Source organism: Polypterus senegalus, chromosome 16, assembly GCF_016835505.1.
Source record: "Polypterus senegalus isolate Bchr_013 chromosome 16, ASM1683550v1, whole genome shotgun sequence".
In the NCBI taxonomy this organism is placed as follows: Eukaryota; Metazoa; Chordata; class Cladistia; order Polypteriformes; family Polypteridae; genus Polypterus; species Polypterus senegalus.
The window spans coordinates 65,604,513-65,619,374 of NC_053169.1; the positions used below are offsets into that span (position 1 = coordinate 65,604,513).

The 14,862-nt window shown below is 39.8% G+C and overlaps 1 protein-coding gene across 1 annotated transcript in view; it reads right to left on the minus strand.

Moving 5' to 3' along the window:
* Nucleotides 1-12,379: 12,379 nt before the first annotated feature.
* The window catches only part of ccdc85a (coiled-coil domain containing 85A), a 409,546-nt gene continuing 407,063 nt past the window's right edge, over nt 12,380-14,862 (minus strand). Inside the window, exons 3-4 of the mRNA XM_039738394.1 lie at nt 13,554-13,611; nt 12,380-13,166 (exon numbers count right to left, since the gene is read on the minus strand). Coding sequence (XP_039594328.1) covers nt 13,151-13,166; nt 13,554-13,611 — 74 coding nt within the window. The 3' untranslated portion in view covers nt 12,380-13,150. The remainder of the gene's footprint in view (nt 13,167-13,553; nt 13,612-14,862) is intronic.

Consider the following 14,862-nt stretch of genomic DNA (forward strand, 5'->3'; position numbering starts at 1 on the left):
CCAAACTGCTGTTCGCATACGCACAAAAAACAGTCAGGACCCTTCCCCCCACCCAAAGGTGGAGGGTGGCCACCCTCTCGTCCACCGGGGTAAACCCCAATGCACAGGCTCCAAGTCGGGGGGCAATAAGTATGCCCACACCTGCTTGACGCCTCTTACCGGGGGCAACTCCAGAGTGGTAGAGAGTCCAGCCCCTCTATAGGAGATTGGTTCCAGAGTCCAAGCTGTGCGTCGAGGTGAGTCCGACTATATCTAGCCGGAACCTTTCAACCTTGCGCACTAGCTCAGGCTCCTTCCCCTTCAGAGAGGTGACATTCCACGTCCCAAGAGCCAGTTTCTCTAGCCGAGAGTCAGACCGCCAAGGTCCCCACCTTCGGCCACCACCCAACTCACACTGCACCCAACTTCCTTGGCCCCTCCCATAAGTGGTGAGCCCATGGGGAGGAGGACCCACATTACCTCTTTGGGCTGTGCCTGGCCGAGCCCCATGGGTGAAGGCCCGGCCACCAGGTGCTCGCCATCGAGCCCCACCTCCAGGCCTGGCTCCAGAGGGGGGCCCCGGTGACCCGCATCCGAGCAAGGGAAAATGTTGTCCAAAGTTTTCTTTCGTCATTGGAGGTTTGTTGAACCGCTCTTTGTCTCATCCCTCACCTAGGACCAGTTTGCCTTGGTGGTTCTACCGGGCATAAAGCCCCGGACAACATAGCTCCTAGGATCATTGGGACACGCAAACCCCTCCACCACGATAAGGTGACGGTTCAAGGAGGGGAGCATAAATACATATAGGAAAATATAAGCATTAACCTTGCAAAAATCAGTGCAAATATTAATACAAGTTAGGCCTGCTAAACAAATGGTTAAATAAAGGCCCATGCCATACTTTTTTTTTAATTACAGCTTAGCTTTAGCTGCCAATAAAACCTAGTGAGAGGACCCAGGAAGGGAGAACAATGAGGTAAAGACAGCTCAATGATGGAAGAAGGGAAAACACCTGTTGGCTCTCAGCCGACTTAAAAATAAGCGAAGCAGAAAAATGAAGATGAATAACAGAGAATAAAAATACTGTGATCATCATAAAAGAATTTGACAGGCCAGCTACAGGAAAGGGGAGTCAGAATAAGCAGCGAATAGGCTGCTGCTAGCAAGGTCAGAATGATAAGAAATGATTGCATAAACTGTAATTTTTTAACTGTTCGGGGCTCAGCCTGATTTGGCTGAATTGGGTTGAATCCGTGTTATTGTTTATTGCAATAAAACAATAAACTGTGTTTGCCCATGCTCTTGATTCCCACGAGCCTTCACCTTTGGTGTGTCTTTGCGCCAATGATTTTCTCTTCGACACTATATCTATCTGTCTGTCTATCTATGGTATCAGATTAATAAAGCAAAGGAAGAAATATTAATAATTATAGGTTATTACAGGTTTTCTAAAACTGTAAGGCAATAACACAGATGAGTTAGTGTCTTTTACTTATATAACTAAAAATGAGTGCCGTGAATCAAACAGGCTGTTTTCTTAGGTAATTTCTATCAAGCCCTAACTAATAGCACATTTTATGATACATTGTATGATGCAGGTGAGCAAATATTGGTGATTCAGTTGTAGTTCATGTTTCTGTAGAATAAACGAGAAACCATAAAACAGCTCTTGCTGGTTAAGGAAATTATGAAGTGTGTCGCATCCCTATAAATCTCTATTAAAAATTTGGTGTGTAATTGTGTTCTATTTGTGTTTTTTTGCTTTTGACTAGTTTTTCTTATTCATTCCACATGAATGCGTCACATTTTCCACACCCTACTTAAGGTACCAAACATAGTGTTCCCTCTGGAATGGAGTGCTGCGTAATTAAAATTACCTTGTGAAGCATTCAGTTTGAAGAGTAGAGAAGACAAGGTCAGTCATTGAAGTGAGTATGTGGTGAGTCACACTGTGGTGTTGGTTTTATCTAGTATTATTTTTGGAACAATATATAGACATTTCCATTTTGTTTCAATAGTTATACGGGGTGCTTATATTGGAATTTGAAGGTGGTGCTGATGAGAGCTTTAGTGAAGGACACCGCAGAGCAGCTGTGTCCGAGGCAGTGTGTGGGGGCAAGTGGTGGAGTACTACACAACTCATCCAAGTCTGAACAGAAGGAGACACCATGGGAGAAAGAGAATAAAAGTCAATGAGGCCATTTCCAGTTTGAGTGTGCAAAGGGCCAAAAAGAGAGAAAAGAGACATTACTTACAGGAGAGTAAATGAAGTTGGAATGCCTGTGGTTGTACATCTGTTTGTGAGTGTGGGTCACGGATTAAAGGGGTTCCTTCTGGATTATGGTGCATAGGACAAACTGCATGGAGGTGCTCAAGGTAATTGGAGGGGGCTGGGTGAGGCGTCCATTGGAACTGGAGGATGGGATCCCATGAATTATAAAACAGAAAGATGGATATTGGAAATGATTTTTGTTTGTCAGTTGAGTTCTGTCAGTGGTATCCATGGGCTGAATAAGGATAGGATGAGGTACACATTACTCTTGGATTATACCCTAGAGCATGAAAAGTGGGGATAAGCCTGGAATTTAGCGTTGTTTATATCATTTATCTTTTTTAGAAAGTTTTCTTTCCTTTGAACAGCCTAGAAAAAAGGGGAAAGGAAAAAAAAATTAATCATTGTGTTTTACCTGTTTTGGAATTTGTTTTCTTTATTTTATCATTTTAACTCCTACACTTGAGAACTGTAATGTTATGGACTTGCTAGTGTCATTCTTAACTTAACTTCAGCTTTTGTAACATATGCTTCAAAACTACCACCATAGTTCCCGTGCCAAAAAAGTCACAAGTGTCCAACCTCAATGACTACCGTTCCGTTGCACTCACTCCCATTATGATGAAGTGCTTCGAGAAGCTTGTCATGAGGCACATCAAAACTCTGCTGCCCCCTCACTGGACCCCCTGCAGTTTGCTTATCGCCCGAACAGTTTAACAGATGAAAAAATAGCCACCACTCTCTATCTGGCTCTCACTTATCTGGACAATAAGGACAGATATGCATTTGGACAATAAGGACACATACGTTCGAATGCTGTTTATCAACTTCAGCTTAGCATTCAACACGATTATTCTTCAGCAGCTGACGGAAAAGCTGAGCCTGCTGGGACTGAACACCTCCTTCTGTAACTGGATTCTGGACTTCATGACTGAGAGATCTCAGTCAGTCAGGATTGGAAACAACATCTCCAGAACCACCACACTGAGCATTGAAGCCCCTCAAGACTGTGTGCTCAGTCCATTATTGTTCACACTGCTGAATCATGACTGTGCAGCAATGCACAGCTCTAATCACAGTATAAAATTCTTAATATGTTCTTTAATTTCTGTTTTATTATCAGTTGCTTTTTTTTCTCTGTGAGTTAGTGTGTGTGAATCGGGCCAAGGCTGGGTGCATTCTTGGGATCCCCACCGAAAAAAATAAATAAATCATTGCCATATCAATGGTATGAATCTTGGCTGTGTTTTTTAGTTTAGTTTAGAGACCCTCTGGTTAGACAGCTGTGAGGTATGTGGTGAGTATGGGGCATCACAGGGCAGGAAAACCTTCTGTGCCAGCCATCAAAGAGCTGGTTTGCTGGTTTACAGAGGAGCAAAACAAAAGAGCAATTTCATCAACAATACATCCAATTCAATCAATTTCATACTTTTAAAAAACGCACTTAATTAGATGCCATGCATACTAAAACTCAAACTGCATTGAATGAGGTGACATTTACATTTTCTATTTTTAATTAAATTTTTCAATTGCAGAACCCTAAGGGACACTGTGGTATCCTCAGATCTTGTACCATCCCATCTTTCATGTTTCCTCCAAGCTATTAACTCACACATCCACTTGCCATTGCCACATCCATGATAGTCAACTGTCCTTAACCATGCTACCAGTTGTGCCTTTAGATTGTCATAAGACATCTGATTTGTGTCCTTTAAGTTCCACGCAATTGAGCTTGATTGTGCCCACTGACAGCAGCTTTTTTACACTATAGATATATGCAATAGTTAAAATTTATTCTTTCATTTTCTGAAACATATTTTGAAAAAATGGCATAATTGGTAGCCCACTGCAGTGCTGCCAGAGAGATGCAGCGAAAAGGATTAATTACAGACATGTTGAGAGAGTAACTGGGTAGAGCTGCTGCTGTTTCTGTGTTTTTTTGTTTTTTTTTTGGTCTGGATAATTTACCAAGATGAAGTGACTATAACAGCTCATATATTCACTGTGAAACTATTTCAGTAGTCCAAACAAATCTGTTTAGAAGTTCTTCAGAGTTTACTTACAGTATGTATAAGGAATAGAAGCCCAGAAAACATAGCTTCAGAAATTCTATTTAAAAACAGTTTATATTAGAGTTTTTCTTTATGTCTTGTGCTTGTCTTTACATGCAGATAATAAGTGATAGACTCCCAGCATGCTAGCTGTTTATTTATATAACAAGTGATCCCTTAACTGACGGCAGCTGCTTCTTTTAAAAAGCAGCTATCAGAAATGAGTTGGCGATGACAGACATTGTTTAAAACATGTTAGATTGACAACAGTCAGTTTTTTATATGGTTTTGTTCCAAAAGAGTAATAAAGTGAAGAACACATGTTGTGTCAGTTTCAAAGGGAGACATTTACAGTAAATAACAACATGAATACCCACTTGCTTAGTGATTCAGTTTTACAAAATGTCTTCGAATACAATGCTTATAAAAAGTATTTACCCCCTAGGAAGTTTTCACACTTCATTGTTTTACAACATTCAGTCACAGTGGATTTAATGTAGCTTCTTTGATACTGATCAACAGAAAAAGACTCTTTAATGTCAAAGTGAACACAGATCTCTGCAAAGTGGCCTAAATTAATTTCAAAAGTAAAACACAAAATAATAACACAAACACATAACAATATGTGAACATTTCCAAGGGGTGAATATTTTTCAGACCTGTTGTATGTTCACTGAATGCTGTACATGTGCATTGTGTAGGTGGCCTGATTCTGCTAATATAATAATAATAATAATAATAATAATAATAATAATAATAATAATAATAATAATAATAATAATGAATACTGTTATGTAAATGGGGGATGTAAGATAACTGAAAATAACTATAAAAGAAAAGTATAGAATGATCTGATAATTAGCTTATCCATGAGGTTCCCTATCTGGCCAGATTAAGTGCATAGAAACACCTTGAAAGAAACCTCCTAAGGCGAGACCCTGCCAGAGACAGGCTGGAGAGAAATCCTGACTTGCATCATTTGCCATTGGCACAGGCTCCAGTTCCAGGGTGAGTTTCCCAAAAAGATGAATCTTAGAGGTTAACAGTCAACTTTATGATGTGTGTAGGTAAAGTATTATTACGTTTCCATGTACTTCCTAAAACGTCTCCTCTTAACCTGCAGTTTTACAAGTGGCTATGAAGTACACCTTGATAACTTTGCCTCTGAAGTCAGTTAACAAAAAGAATCACAAGGTGCTTGAAACCCAATCAAATGACAATTGCTTCATGTTGATTTTTCAATTAAGGAGACAAAAGTTTTAGCTATACTTAACTAATCACAGTGCCCAACAGTGGCCATATGTTGCATGTGAGAATTCAACTATATCTTGTACGTGTCACTATAATAACTCTACAAACCATACATTTTTGTTTATTTTGTGGTTTTTAGTCATTCAGCAGAATGAAGTATAGAATTTTTATTTCATCTGAACTAATAAACAATTAAGCAAAAGTGTATGATTGACAAACAATCTGTTATCTAATGTTATTGAAGATATTAGGTGCCTGCACTTCACAACCAAGGGCAGGTGCTGATATGTGATTTAAATGGCAGGACATCAAAACTGTCTAAAGCAGGGGTGTCCAGTTCTGGTCCAGATTTTCATTCTAACCATCTTCTTAATTAGTGAGCCGTTTTTGCTGCTGATTAACTTGTTTTGCTGCAGTTTTTATTGACGTGACTCAGACCGCTTAGTTGTTTCTTTTTCCTTAATGAGCAGTCAAACAATAATGAGATCACACTACCAGCTAACCTGAAAATAAAGAAAAGCGAAGGTCTCTGTCATGTTGGTCTGCTCAGGTCACCTTAACAGTGGTCTTAGAAAAAACAGAAAATCAATAGTCTGCTGTGGCAGAATGAGAGCAGCAACAAGTCATGAAATTCAATAATGGCTTGAATTAACAGCAAGAATTGGCTTCCCCTTAAGAAACTGGTCGGAGTGAAATTGGCTGGAGTTTGACATTCCAATTTAACTGGTCATTTTTTGGCTTGTTTCACATCTCATTTCTGTTTGACTGCCATTTAACGAAGAAACAAATCAATTCAGGCAAAATGACACCTTTTTATTGGCTAACTAAGATTACAATATCCAAGCTTTCGAGGCAACTGTATCCAGCAGTTAGCTCCCTTGGAATGAGTTCTTTTGTAATTACGACGTGTTACATAACTGGAAACTATATAGGTATAATTTAAAAGGCAATATCTCTACCTTAGTGATACGATGGTAAGAAAATCACATAGGAGAAATTACTTAGCTTTGTTTAATGACGGCTTACGCTGCATAATAGATGAAGGAAGCCAATGGCAAAACCCAGTTTGGGAGTGGGTGCCCGATGTGTAGAGTCTGCAATTTTTGCCGTTGCAGTGAAGGATTTTCAGGATCGAATGATGTTATCTCCCATCCATTCTGTCGGCTTCAAGGGTGTGCCGGGCAATGTTCCAAGGCTTTATACTCTTTCTTCATGTGCAGCCCCCAGTTAGGTGAATCATGCAGTTCCAAACAAGGCAACAGATGATACAGTTTCATGCTGACTTTGATGGACAAAAAATAGAATACAACAGTCCTCAGTCTGACTGCACATTTCCAGCTGTCTCTATCTGTCTTGTCTTATAATGCTTGCCTAGCAGTTCTATATGATGAGCCCCTGTGCTAAATCTGGCTCTGTGTCAACTGTGCAAGCATTTCTATATATGAGGATATAAATGTATCCTTCCTTGTCTATTAAATGTACCAATACTACTTCATTTTAAGTTTTAGTATCTCTGAATCTTAGGCCAAGATCACTGGCAAACTTAAGATGGGCCTGTACATGTTCCTTCATGAGCAGAGGTACCTTGCGGATACTGCAAGATTTCAATCCATTAGGGCGTAGCATGTTACCAATGCTGTCTTGGTGACTGTGGTCTCAACTGCCTTCAGATCATTAACACTAGAATTACCAGAGCCTACGAAAAAACTCGTAATTCCGTCCCACCTTAAACTGCTTCTTAAATCCCTTCACACCTCTCCGCCAGCGCTTTTTGTCTTCTAAATGTGCTGATAAAGAGAAGCCGGCTATTCCATCCCCCCACCAATTTAGAACGTGCACGAACTTCTCTCAGCTCAGGCCTTGATTGAGTATCTGGGAGTGAAGTGGAGTTTTAGAGTGAAATAATAGATCGTTGTTTGGAACACACGCATTTCATGTCTGTTCCGTTTCTACAGTAATCTGTGTCAACACATTGTTAAAACAGAAACTTTTTTATATTCTAGTAGTAGATGACAAAATGTAGGCATAAACTATATAATGTATGAAGCCTGAAGTCCAAATAGCAAAGAAACATTTTCACAAGAATAACACAATTGCACTTTTATTCAAACATATAACTGCAGAAAGAAAAAGCCGCCTTAACATGCGACATTGACACCTGTTTATATATAACTGACTCCGTGGTTCAATAGATACAGCCCCCGCTTGGGAATCAAGGGGTCACGGGTTCGATCCTGCGCCCCTCCCTTTTGAGAAGTAAACTGTTCTTAGTCTTACTGTTTTAGTATAAAAACATACATTTGATTTCAGTCTGTAACAGCCGGTGCAATTTATGATCTTTGTAAAGGTTAGCTTTTTTTTTTTATTCACTTTTCACTCTCTCAGTCGCGTTCAGAATCAATCCATACAACCCCATCTGACACGGCTGTTTTCACTAAAGACGCGCTTATAGCTCTGCAGTGTACCACGATGCATACTAACGCCCGATTATGACACACAAACGCTGGCGAAGCTGCCTTCTTCGTATCTCACCGTCACTTGCTTTTCTTTTTATTCAGTTTTATTGAGTGTTCCTGCCAGTCCCCGCATGTTGCTGTATGCTTTTTCTTTGCACCCCAGGACATGCGGAAGAAAGAATGGTAAAGGCCAGTAACTTCGGCGCTATATGCAATCATCAGACACTCCCCATCTGCCCGTGTCGCTCAAACACAGGAACATATATTGGTGTAAAAGTATAACAAAAGTGCACTTTTATTCAAGTGCACTTTTTCCATCGCCTTTTCTGTAAGAAGCAATGTACACACTTCTCTCTATGCTGTGGTTTCTATTACACACCTGAAAGAAAGAGACAATACATATGAACATATCCAGCATACAGCAACATGCGGGACTGGCAGGAACACTCAATAAAACTGAATAAAAAGAAAATCAAGTGACGGTGAGATACGAAGAAGACAGCTTCGCCAGCGCCTGTGTGTCAGAACCGGGGGCGTAGTATGCATCGTGGTACAGCACAGAGCTATAGCGCGCTGTATTCTGTTTCTTTTGTACTCCAGGGCACGCAGAGGAGAGAATAGTAAAGAGCAGTAAGTTCGGCGCTATATGCAATCATCAGACACTCCCCATCTGCCCGTTGTTTTGTTATACTTTTCAATACTTTTATACTGCTCAAACGGGCATGCTCAAAAAATACACGTGTAATGCCACGAAAAGTGCACGCAGACACTTCATTTCGCAAACAAAACAAGTGCACTTTTATTCAAAACTACCTGTATAACCGAAGAAAAAAGAAAGCAAGATACAGTAGGCGATTGATACGACATCTTGCATGGTGCAATGCTAAGAAGTGAAGATTTTCATTCCGTGCTATATAAAATCATCACATTCAAATATTAACAGTTCCCACACACCCAAGGACCGTCCTTCCTACATTTACGACACGTGTACTTGTTGCCGTGTACACACCTCTCTGTGCTATGGTTTCTATTACACTGAATGAGCACCTGACACTGTACTTTCTTCCCTGGGGGAAGGTCCCGCATCAGAGAATTTCCAGTTCCTGCATAAATTCACACCCGATCTGACGCTGTTTGTTTTCAAATAATATTGCATTAGTGCAATTATATTTTCACATATATTGTCTCTTTCTTTCAGGTGTGTAATAGAAACCACAGCATAGAGAGAAGTGTGTACATTGCTTCTTACAGGAAAAGGCGATGGAAAAGTGCACTTGAATAAAAGTGCACTTTTGTTATACTTTTACACCAATATATGTTCCTGTGTTTGAACGACACGGGCAGATGGGGAGTGTCTGATGATTGCATATAGCGCCGAAGTTGGTCTTTACCATTCTTTCTTCTGCATGTCCTGGGGTGCAAAAGAAAAAGCATACAGCAACATGCGGGGACTGGCAGGAACACTCAATAAAACTGAATAAAAAGAAAAGCAAGTGACGGTGAGATACGAAGAAGGCAGCTTCGCCAGCGCTTGTGTGTCAGAACCGGGGCGTTAGTATGCATCGTGGTACACTGCAGAGCTATAGCGCGTCTTTAGTGAAAACAGCCGTGTCAGATGGGGTTGTATGGATTGATTCTGAACGCGACTGAGAGAGTGAAAAGTGAATAAAAAAAAAAAAGCTAACCTTTACAAAGATCATAAATTGCACCGGCTGTTACAGACTGAAATCAAATGTATGTTTTTATACTAAAACAGTAAGACTAAGAACAGTTTACTTCTCAAAAGGGAGGAGCGCAGGATCGAACCCGTGACCCGTTATACTTCTTCCATTTCTGAATAATCTCATTGAAACATCGTACTGATGGTCTTGTAGCCCATTCCAGTCTTGTACAGGTCTACAATGTTGTCCTTGATATCCTTTGAAAGCTCTTGCCCATGGTGGTATTCTTGTGAAAATGTTTCTTTGCTATTTGGACTTCAGGCTTCATACATTATATAGTTTATGCCTACATTTTGTCATCTACTACTAGAATATAAAAAAGTTTCTGTTTTAACAATGTGTTGACACAGATTACTGTAGAAACGAACAGACATGAAATGCGTGTTCCAAACAACGATCTATTATTTCCACTCTAAAACTCCACTTCACTCCCAGATACTCAATCAAGGCATGAGCTGAGAGAAGTTCGTACACGTTCTAAATTGGTGGGGATGGAATAGCCGGCTGCTCCTAGCTTCTCTTTATCAGCACATTTAGAGAACAAAGGACGCTGGCGGAGAGGTGTGAAGGATTTAAGAAGCAGTTTAAAGTGGGACGGAATTACGAGTTTTTTCGTAGGCTCTGGTAATTCTAGTGTTAACAAGCTCCTCCTGTGTAGTTCTGGGCTGATCCCTCACCTTTCTCATGATCATCCTCAAGAGGTTGGAATGGAGGAAATTGATTCTGTGGACAGGTGTGCATAATATACACATAACAGATTGAGATCAGGAGTATCTGTAATTTATTGATTAATTGATCTTTATATATAATACACTACCGCTCCTGTTCGTCTGTTAAATCACCTGTAGCTCGCAAACCGTTTGACCTATTGACCTGAAATTTGGTACACATATACTACGTGATGTCTACTATCCAATTTCGGGTGATGATTGACCTCCAAGGTTACTCCTCTTTCTATTTTTATTTTATTATAGAATCAAGAAAGAAGAGAAGAAGCGTGCCGCTAGGGTGGGGAAAAGAAGAGATGCTCATGAAGTAGCAAGCACATCGACCTCTGAGCAAGCGAATGCTAAACGTACAGAGAAAGAGTATGAAAACCAAAAACTATAAAAAACTTAAAGTCAAGTGTATTCACTGCACATAATCGTGCAGTGCGCTGTTATTGGTTGATTATAATCTGTGTGCTACATTGGCACACAGCCAATCTGTGGGAGCCAGAATTCTGACTGGGTTGTAGGGGATCAAATACTTATTTCACTTAATGACATGCAAATCAATTTATATCTTGTATGTAATGTGTTTTTCTGGATTTCTGGTTGATATTCTGTCTCACTCAATTAAAATGAAACTGCCATAAAAATTAGAAACTGTAAATTTCTTTGTAAGTGAGCATTCTTATACTGTAAATTCAGCTGGGGATCAAATGCTTATTTCACCCACTGTACAGTTCCACAATACACCTTCTGTATGGATTGGGATGTGTCATTCATGGTGTTCCTCAGGTCCTCATGTGTTTCAGGTCTTTCAACATACTCACTTGCTCAGGTGACCCAGCCAGAGTTGATTAATCCAGGCCCACATCCCAGCATGAAACCTCCAACTCATTGTCTCTTTTGATCCATACATAGCTAGTAGCTTTCTCTGCAGCTTCTATCACATTTCTTATCGCCCTTCCTCTCTGCAGTTCCCATTATCCCCAGTTGAGATAAAGCCTGCAAAGCCCCCATCAGCCCACCTCGATCAATTTCATTGAAAGCCTGCCAACCACTGATCCAGCCCTTCTCCATGAGCTCTTTGTATTTTGCTATTGTTCACATCTTCCATATGTTTTTCCCAGGCTCCTATGAGTTTGAACATGATAAGCTGTTTGGTGGCCTCTGAAAAGATGATTATGTCTGTCCGGAGTATTTTTCATGTGATGAGGTCTGGAAATTTTAATTGTTTTACCAGATCTACTCTGATCTGGCAGTCAGAGGCGGTGGTGAGGAAGCCAGTCTTGGATTTTCACTTGGTATGGGGTTTCTCTCCTGTGTTGATGATGGAGATAATCTTCAATATAAGATTGTGCCTGCTACTGTTGATTACAGTGGTTATACTATGGGTGGCTGCCTTCAGCACCAACACTGATGGCCACCTCCAAGAGCCGTTGAGCAACTACCAAGGAGGTGTTCCAATGACCTATACCAGCGCAAAGAGAGCAAGCAGCCTTCTCACTCCTCCCCCAGACATTGAGGTTTTTAGGACTTGAGGATGTTGTAGACAGCTTTGACAAGGAACTGAACACCATGGGGCTTGAAATACACCCTGCTACCTTGTCCATGCTTCATGCCAAGTCCCAACATCAACTTACTCGGATTAACTCCTAAAGAAGGTGGTGTCTTTCTTTACCTTGGGCCTTCTTTGCTTAGGTCTTGAGGGGGAGGCCTAGGCAGGCTGTCTTTCTTGCCACTGTTCTCACAAAATTGGTTGGCAACTTTAGTTGTGAGATTTAAAAAAAAAGAGGACTTTAAAAATCTGAAGTAATTTCTGGAGGCATCAACAACAACAGCCTAACATAGTAAACAATCCATTAATCATTCCAGATAACTCTCAGAATTAGACATGTTAAGAAGCAAACAAGAAAAATATTTTTGTATCATTTTTATTTTTAAGGTGGCAGAAATAAGCTTCCATAAGCATCTATAAAATTACACACAGTGTTTTTCCAGAACAGCATTTCTATTAAAAGATTTAAAAACACTATATTTTATTGTCTTCAGAGTTCATTTCCAACATAAAAAGTTACACAGAATAAAAGAGTTAGCAAGAATCTGTTTAGCTTAATACAGAGATGAAAATTCAGGCTCCTTATAATGAAAAATAGCAGTAAAAATTTTTAATATAATATCCCTAGGTTAGATTACCATTTAGACCCAAGCTTATGGAGGATGGACGCATTACTGTACATTTAGCAGTCTAGAGGAAGCAGCAAAATTTGCTAAACTATAAACAGAGTTTTCAAAAATCTGTAATTATTGTAGGGTTTACAACTTTTAATTAGTATTTCACATAGCTAGTGGGTCCTTTATATTTTCACTAAATTAAAGAAACCTTTGCCCCCTTTCTCAATCATTGTTAATATAAAAATAACAGATGATCTTTTACAGGAGGTAGGACACTGTTATGACAACAGGATTTCATCAAACTAATGCCAGGACTGATCAAGACGGTTACTGAATAAAACAAGGAAACTGAAACAATCGAAGGCAGTCCATCTAATGGTTACTGAAGAAATTCCGTAATGTTCATCTTCGTGAAGGTTTAATAGAGGCTTCCTCAGGTTTTTGATAGAGGTTCAGTGCATCATGCCTGCTACAGGCTTGTGAGCAAATTAGTTCCAGTTTAGACCTGGGTGCAAATAACTAGCTCCAGGGGTTTTTGTCAAGATGCATCAAAGCTACAAAAATAATTAAATTGATTGTTATTCAAATGAAAGAGGTTTGTTAAAAGAGAAAGCAACATTTCACATTGGAACTGGTTACATTAACAAGAGGAACTAAGTACTGTCACTAGAGTTTCATCAATTTTCTGGTGCCTTATCAAAGGCTCCTTAGATGCAAGACCTCAGCAGGTATATGAACAGTTATTATTAAGTCATTCTTATTTATGGGATGTTTCACCCATCATTTGCAAGTTTACATTTTTTTCACTCAGTTCATGATTATTACGGAAAATGAAAAATATCTATCAACTGAGACCTCTAAAACTTATTAAAATAATCAAAGAATGTATTTTTCTAAGATTTAATCTGCAGGTTTTCATCAAATGTAACAAAATATATTACCTGTCCCAGAGCTTGACACTTCTACAGCTTGTTGTGCAACATCCAGCAGATATAAGTGCTAGAAATTAAAAAAGAGAGAGTTGATAAAAACATATTTTGAATCAAAAAGCAGACATTTTAGGAAATGATTTTCCTGCTCTTGATAAAAATAATGTTAAAAGTTTTGGAGCACATCAGTTTATATAACCTATGGAACAAACATAACATGACCAAAATGGTGATATATGTATATTTGTAAATAAATAAAAATAAGGATATATGTATATCAAAAATAGTCAACAAAATAGATGTAAAATCTAAACAATGTGAATCCAAAATCAGCCAAAAGGGCCAAAATTATTTTAAAATTACATGTTGTGAAATAGAGCGGCCCAGACACACACATGCGGAAACCGTTTCAGCCATCACCACACGTTTATTTACAGTTCTATTATATACAAAGTCTTAAGTGCACCGCCACCAAGCCCTACAGTCTCCCAAAGTCCAGGCTCTCAATAGCCACTTTCTTCACACAAATCACACACTTGGGCCTCTCCCCGCCTCTCCTCGTCTCGCCTCCTCTGCACCGACCTCGTCTTCCTCCTCACCCGACTCCGGCCTTGATTGCAGGGCGGCGGCTCCTTAAATAGACGGCTGATTGCTGACCGCACTCAGCCACCAGTGACAATGTCTAACCTTAAAATGGGGGTGCATTTAGGTGTGATAGTGCTTCAAAACAGTATACATTATTCAGTCTGTCAGTCATTTTCCAACTTGCTATATCCTTACACAGAGTCACGGGGGTCTGCTGGAGCCTAACCCAGCCAACACAGGAACAAACCCCAGGCAGGGTGCCGGCCCACCACAGAGTACCCGGAGGAAACCCACGTAGACACGGGGGGAGAACATGCAAACTCCACACTGGGAGGACATGGGAAGCGAATCCAGGTCTCCTTACTGTGAAGCAGCAGCGCTACCACTGCACCACCGTGCTGCCCTATACATTATTCAAGTTAATAAAAATATAAAAAAAAACATGATCAAGTATGATCTATCTTTTTATTTATGCAGTGACATCATCTTCTCACAACCTGTCTTTTGTTGTTTCCCATCTTTTTGTTTATCTGACAAATAGCAAATCTAATCTAAAGTACTATTGTACAAAACCTGGAAAATAGGTTACTAGGTTTTATAATCATTTCTTTGTATAACATTTCTGAAACATACACTTTCTGTGTGCTGTATTGAGGTTTGTCATATTTCTCTGTGCCTTCTTGGCTGTTCGGAGGAGACAAGGTCTCCAGATCCCTCAAAATAAACTGTTCCCCAT